At 42.4% G+C, this 7,445-nt stretch overlaps 1 protein-coding gene across 1 annotated transcript; it reads left to right on the top strand.

Annotated features, from left to right (window-relative positions):
• Nucleotides 1–2,783: 2,783 nt before the first annotated feature.
• Nucleotides 2,784–7,207, top strand: socs6a (suppressor of cytokine signaling 6a). The gene is made up of 3 exons (XM_004546599.5): nt 2,784–3,181; nt 3,635–3,704; nt 4,037–7,207. The coding sequence occupies exon 3, from the start codon at nt 4,163–4,165 to the stop codon at nt 5,771–5,773; it is 1,611 nt and encodes a 536-aa protein (XP_004546656.2). The 5' UTR covers nt 2,784–3,181; nt 3,635–3,704; nt 4,037–4,162; the 3' UTR covers nt 5,774–7,207.
• The last annotated feature ends 238 nt before the right edge of the window (nt 7,208–7,445 follow it).

Below are 7,445 nucleotides of genomic sequence, written 5' to 3'. Positions count from 1 at the left end.
ATAGTAAAAAAAAAATGGAGACATCATCTTCTCTAACCTCTGCTCTCTGTCTAATAATACGTTGAATTAAAATCCACAAAAATGTCCACATGTTTCACAAGAGCTTGCTAGGTGTTGCTGTTACAGCTTTTCATGCGTAAAACCAGGTCAGCTCAGCTAATTACCAAACCATTATTGTAATTGTCCAAAATTCAGCAGCCCATATGGCAACAAAATAAAATGAGCTACTAGCAGAATTACCCATGTGAAATCAAGGGTGACGGCATAACGGGCCCAAAGAAGAAGATGAGCAAGCATGGACAATTTATTCATTGTTTTAACCAGGCTGCTGTTGTGATTGAGCTCTATGACTCAGCTATATAACTTAGTCATTACCTTGTATGCAGTCACAGTCCATGTAACAACAATCAATGCACATCTCAGAAGACCTTAAAAATCTGAGGAGGGAAAAAGGTAAAATGAATGTGATTAAGAAAACCCATGAGATCACAGCGCTACGCCATCATCTTAACCTAAAATATTCAGATCCTACTCGAGGTAAACACTTCCTGTCTTATTCTATAGTCACTCCTGAAACAAAACCCAAGTGGTCCCACAAGCCCTGTCACAATCTGACATGCCTGCTGTACCCGTCTTCCGCTCTGCTGCAAGTGTTGAGGATATGAAGGTGGGCACCGAGGGGAGCCCCCCCTACGATCCCCCGATGGCAATGAAGTCAAGTCGGAGGCCTCAGTCAAACTGAGGCAAGCGTAGCCACATTTTGCAAATAATTTATGGCTGATACAGTGTTCATTAGAAATTAAGATGAAATGCGGGGAGCCTCCCCTCGTGTAGGGATGTCTCATTAAAACAGCGCAGCCTGCTCCACGCGTACAGTCTTCCATCCTGACTTGCGATTCGGTGTTTTGAATCGTGCTTATACATAAATTCAAATTATTTGGGAAATATTGATCTGAAAAAGAGAAGGAGACAGAGAGAGGGAGGGAGGGAGCGAGAGACGGTCATATGTTGTGCCGTGTGGCGCTTGATAACACAGTGCTGATACTCAGCTCCCATTAGAGCAAGATATCTTTTCTGTAAATTCTAAACAGCCTGCTATTAGCAACTATTTGATCTGTTTGTGCTGTCATGACAAAACAGACTTATTCCCACAGTGAAGCATTTACTTGTTTTTACAGCCTGCCAACAAATACCAACCACACAACAGTTTGTTTGTCAGGTCTAATTTAGCTTGTAGAAACATCGCATCCTTGCTTCCCAGTGTCCTTGGTGTTATATCTAAAGAGCTCCCACCCCTCCTCTCTAGCCTCTCCCCACCAGCCCTCCACTCCCGTGCCAACACATCAAGCGAAGGCAGCCTGATCAACCCTAATAGGGCCCGGTAATTAGAGTCTTTGCATAGAGCCTGTCTGCACGCAGCTGCCCTAAGCAGGTTGGGGAAGGACTGCCATACACTTGACAGTGTGGAAAAAAACAATGTAATGTTCAGTATATGGACCAAATTAGCCTGGCAGTAGTAAACACAATCTACTTTAAAACAATACTGACACTAATTAGGCAACCAATGTATCATTTCAGAGTTCAAGTTTTAGTTGCTGTATCAAGTACTTGAAGTACTTTGAGAGCCAACTTGATGTCGTGCGAATACAAATTAGAAAGACCTTTCTGCAAAGAGGCCAAGCACAGCCAGCATTAGGGAACAAAAACAGGTTTGTAGCTCTGCTGTTATGTGATATCTGCAGTGGGAAGTTGATACTTGATTGCTGAACTGGGGACTTTACATGCCATATGAAGTAAATCACATGCGAATAAGCAGGAATGTGGCCAACTTACATTAATTAGCAGCTATGAATATTCACACACTGTTTCCTGTTTACAGAAATTTGAGAAGAAAAAACAAATAGAAACAAAGCTGAGAACAATGCCTTAAAGTTTTACATTTCTCTACATTTCTCTACAATAAACAATCAGGACATGACACTATGGGTTAATGACTGGACTACATATTAGTGATTAAGGACAGTTACCCCCACCCCTCCACTTCCAAAACTCTTCAGCCCTTCATTATAGATGCAACTTCTGTCACACTAAATCTTCCCGTGCTGCGGTTCTATTATGAAAAGTCCGAACAGCTTGGATCATGCATTTTAAAAACCACTGTCTGCGAGAGGGTGGTTGCACCTTATGAAAAATAATCTTTTAGTCATTTGTTAAAATGCAAAATCACCCCAGAGACTGCATCGCTAATAACTTCACACGGCCCAGAAAGCTGGCTCATGTCTGCAATCATGACTGAACTGAATGGGCAAGTTTTGCAAGCAACAACTTCCCCCGCCACCCAAGTTTAAGCACTTTCTCTTTTCCAGTAGCTTTTTCAGCAGTCCTTTTTTCAGTTTTTCCTGTGGTGTAACACTTCCACTTCTGATGCAGCACAGAAATGAGGATGCATCTTAAATACGTTTACTTGAGCTAAATTGAAAGTGTGTTGAATTCTAGCCTACAGGTACCCTTTCAGACATCTTTACATCTTCTATTTTTGCATCTAACCCCAAAGTATTAAGCATTAACAACTCCTTGCATTAAAGCAGTTAGAATTAAATGTTTTCCCAGATTCACATTTAAGGGTATAAATAAATAAATAAATAAATAAATCTCAGAAAAAAAATATATTTTCATGCTAATAAATTTTTTCCTCCTTGATTTGATGTGCACATGATGTCGGAGTAGCAGGGCTGTGTGTGGTTGTGCTGGAGCTGCTGTGTGTCTGATTCGCTGCATCTGAGTCCTCTGACTCTGCTCCCACAATTCAACAGGCAACAAAGGAAGAAAGGAAGAGGCCGAACGCTAGAAAGTGTTAGCCAACCTAGGCTTGAAGATGTCAACTTATTGTTTAATTCTGCTCGGCAATTTAAAGCTATATGTTTAGAGTAGCACAGGGTCCTGCCATATAATCGCTTTGCGCTTTCTGTTTTGCGTGGGAGCCGACTGAAGGGAAGGTGATGGTAATGTTTTCGACAGAAAGCGCTAACAAAGCTAGCTGGCTCAGGTACTAAGCCTGTATAAGTCAAGCTAACATTAGCCAACAATCGTCAAGGAGCGAAGCTTAAATGAAGGTGTTGTGCAAGGCGAATGCGTAAACCTTCGTGCTGTCTTGGCCATCAGTACAAGCAGAAGTGATCAGGTAAGAGGCTATATCGTGCGTGTTTACAATAAGTGGTTACAGGTACTTACAAATGCACTTTTATTGTAAGCATGCTAACACTGGTCGTTAGCAAAATTTTTATTATAGCATCTGAGCAACACAGCAGCTCTCACATTGGCATCGGATATGATCTCGGTTGGCTTTGTTTGTTGTTGTTGCTATTTCAGTTGCAATGGTAATCATTGTAACCATCGGTGTTGCAATATTGGCGTTAAAGTGAAAGGCTAACAACCGGAGCTAAGCTACATCCATGCTTTTGTGTCCGCAGGCCTTTTCAGGTAAGGACAAATGTAGCTGAGCTTGGTCTGGTTATTAGAAACCACTTTAAATGTTAATGTGCGTGATTGACGATGCACGTTTTCCTCTGGTAAATTTACATGTTAATCAGACGTGAACATTTCAAATGAGCTGGCTTTGTGTTGTTTTTGGTAGCATCCAATGAAAGGTGGTGGAAGTGGAACTTGACCCAGCCAACTGAGTCACCATTTTCCTGCTCATCATGGTGAGTAATCAGGTTGCTGCTGTTTTTGGTTATCAGACATCTGTTCGTGTTTGAGGATCTTAAATTTGAAATATTTAGTGAATTAGATATTAAAACTGATGATATTGTTTGTGTGTGTGCTTGTTTGTTTGTTTTTGTTTTTTGGTTATGTACAACTTAAAAGAGAGAGTGGGAGACTGTTTAAGGGCCACAATAACCTTCTTCAGTGCTTTATTTTTCTTTATGTGGTTCAAGGGCTTAAGTCAATATTATGAACATAATAAATAACAATCTCAGAGTGTGCTTTAAAAGTCAAACAAAGAATATCTTGCATGTTTTTTCTCTCACTACAGGGTTTAATGGCTCCATTGTGTGCATGACTTGTTTCATGTGGCCTGATGGGAGGACACGGTGGATAGTACTTTCATCAGGATACCAGGAGAGCCATCTCATGCCCTCATTTTGGAGGGCCTGTCAGAATGAAGAAGATAAGCCTTAAGACCATCCGCAAGTCACTCAGCATAAAGGGCAAAGAGGAGGGTGACTTTGTCATGCTCCAGCAGCCCTCGGTGACTGCAGAGTTTTCTAAGGATGAGTCACTTTTTGGGGGCTGCTACACCAAAGAGCTTTCTGCCTGTGATATTGCTAGCGAAGATGAAAAAGGGGGACAGAACAAGGGCCGCTCAAAGAGTGAGACTCTGATGGGATCGCTAAAGAGAAGGCTGTCTACCAAACAGAAGGCGAAAGTGAAAGGCGGCGCCTCGACCATAGGCTCAGTGGACGATGAAGACACCTTCTCATCTAATTCTGTCCCGATCAGCTTCAATGAGGTAAAAGCTCAGAGACCCCTTAGATCTGCATCCCTCCGGAGTCACCATTATAGCCCTTCTCCGTGGCCTCTGCGGTCTGTCAACTCTGATGATGCGTGCATCAAAATGGAGGTAAAAGTTAAAGCCATGGTTCACTCTCCTAACCCAAGTCCCAACTTAAACGGTGTCCGGAAAGAATTTCATGATTTCCAGATGGAAGGGCTCCTTCAGGACCAAGCAGAGTCCTTAAAGAATCTCCAGCAACCGCAAAATGGTGAGCTGCATCTAAATATTGATGAAAATGATGTGCCTGTGGTGCTGGGGTTGACGCCCCAGGACTACATCCAGTACACAATGCCTTTAGATGAGGGAATGTATCCCGAAGGGTCTCACTCTTTCTGCCTGGAAGGTTCCTCTCCTATGGAGGTGGTGACAGAGGCAGACAATGGGTCCCTCCACACAGAGCAGGGACAGGAGGACCATGAACTGGTGAATGGGATGCCTCCAGATATATTCATGGAGACCTCAGTCAATAGTATTCTTATTGGTTCTGCTGGCATGATGCTCCAAAACTCAAGAGTGGAGATGCCACCTCCCCTTTCTCCACTCCTGCCACCCATGACTAGTAATGGACATATTCCAAGGACATTTTCGGGCTTTAGCTCTGCAGACAGCCAGGTAGCTGAGAGGGTAAGACACCACCTCAACTTTGACCCAAATTCGGCTCCTGGGGTTAGTCGGGTATACGACTCAGTCCAGAGCAGCGGGCCCATGGTTGTGACCAGCCTGACGGAGGAGCTGAAGAAGCTTGCTAGGCAGGGCTGGTACTGGGGTCCCATCACACGCTGGGAGGCAGAGGAAAAGCTGGTCAACCTGGCCGATGGATCATTTCTGGTCAGAGACAGCTCTGATGACAGATACCTGCTCAGCTTGAGCTTCAGATCGCAGAGCAAAACCCTCCACACCCGCATCGAACACTCCAACGGACGCTTCAGCTTCTACGAGCAGCCCGACGTGGAGGGACACACATCAATTGTTGACTTAATCGAACACTCTATCAAAGACTCAGAGAATGGGGCTTTTTGTTATTCCAGATCTCGCTTACCAGGATCTGCAACCTACCCCGTCAGACTAACCAACCCAGTATCTCGGTTTATGCAAGTGCGCTCCCTGCAGTACCTTTGCCGCTTTGTCATTAGGCAATACACAAGAATAGACCTTATCCAAAAACTGCCCTTACCTAACAAGATGAAAGATTATCTGCAGGAGAAGCACTACTGAGGATACGGATGGTAATTTGCACTTTTGTGTTCAGTTAAGAGATTTACAAAAGGGGTTTACAGACAACTACAGTTTTGAGATGATTGGTTCTGGTGGCTCTTGATTTGTGTCCGTGTGACCCTGTCACTGTTCGGCCCTTCATTCCACTATTCTGGGGTTTTTTGCAGGAGGCTCTACTTCCAGAAATGTAGGCCAGCACATAATCTATCGCAAAAACACAGCAGAGATATACAGCCAAGTAATCTTATCCGAATGCATCAAGTGCAGAAGCTGATGTTGGTTACATTAACAATAATCCAGCTGTGCAAGTGTAACAGTTTTTTGTTAGTTTTTTAAAAGAAATTATATCGGCGTTGAGACTGCAGAGTAGGGAAAAGAATATTCCTTTAAAATTCTATCACTTGTTAAATTCAATCTGTAGTAGATATGAAGGATGATTCCAACATGGAGCGGTATTTTTTTTTTTTTAGGTCTCTGCAGACTGACCAATTTGGCTCATCTTTTGCTGTTTTTTTTTTTTTTTTCCTTCACTTACAACACTCAGACTGCAAATGAGAACATTATGCATCTGTACTGTGCTGTTAGTCAAATAGAAAGATAGGGCATCATCATATTTGCAACGACTGACCTATTATTCTGATTGTAAATTTGCAAAAAGAAAGATTATAAACCTAACTCCTCATTCAGAGGATTAAGTTTCTCCGTGACCCTTTATTGGCACGTGGCAACGGTTATACAACCAATACTTAAATGCTTCTGTCTTAATATGGGACCGACTTTACTTTTGGAGCTTGTCACACGGCTTATTTTCAGCCGTACTGTTAAACACATAGGCTTTAATAAACATGATTATCTGTTGATGAAAGGTTTACCTTTAGTATCCAGGATTTACAACTGTATAGCAAAAGATGTCCACAATCTGCCAGCCTGCCAGAGCCTTCAAACAGATCATTGAGAGACGTAGCTTTAAATTATATGGCTGCATGCAGCCATTATACATTGTGCAAGCCTAAAGGTACTGATAATGCTGGATTTTAATGTTGTGCTGTTTGTGGTAACAGCATAAAGTTTATGTATAAACCTTTTTAAAATATGCTAAAAGTGAAAAAAAAATCTGCTTTGGGAATGTTACAAAAACTGCACCGCAGCTCAGGCCTAACAAGTTTGTCACTATGTGTAATGCTTTTATCTGCATGTTATAAAGGCTTTAAGACTGTCAATTAAAGGCAATGTAGAACTACACTAATTGAGAGAAGATGTCACAGTAAAAGGGGGGGGGGGGGGATTTTTGGCTGTTATTAAAGCGCGACACTGAGTAAAAGGCTGTTAAATGCGCAGTTGCATTTACCTTGGGCAGTTTATATATAGACAAAATTGCCCTCAATTAACTTATGACTGGGGGGGTGCAAATAAACAAACAAACAAAAAAAAAAACAGGTCTCTAGTCAATTGACAATCTGAATGTAGGGATGGCTGTTTCTTAGTCTCTTAATGCCTGCAATGAGCTGGACACAGATCAAAAGAATCCTAAAACTGAGGATGCTTAGGTGAGCGGATTTGGGAAAGCCAGAGTTGAGTCCTCCTCGCCATCTCGGAGTGATGCCAGTGTTTCAGCATATGACAAAAGTTCAGTCACAGCTGCATGTTGTCATTAGTGTTACATGGGTTTTCA

Source organism: Maylandia zebra, linkage group LG9 (genome assembly GCF_041146795.1).
Source record: "Maylandia zebra isolate NMK-2024a linkage group LG9, Mzebra_GT3a, whole genome shotgun sequence".
Taxonomy (NCBI): Eukaryota; Metazoa; Chordata; class Actinopteri; order Cichliformes; family Cichlidae; genus Maylandia; species Maylandia zebra.
This window is presented reverse-complemented; position numbering and strand designations above follow the sequence as displayed.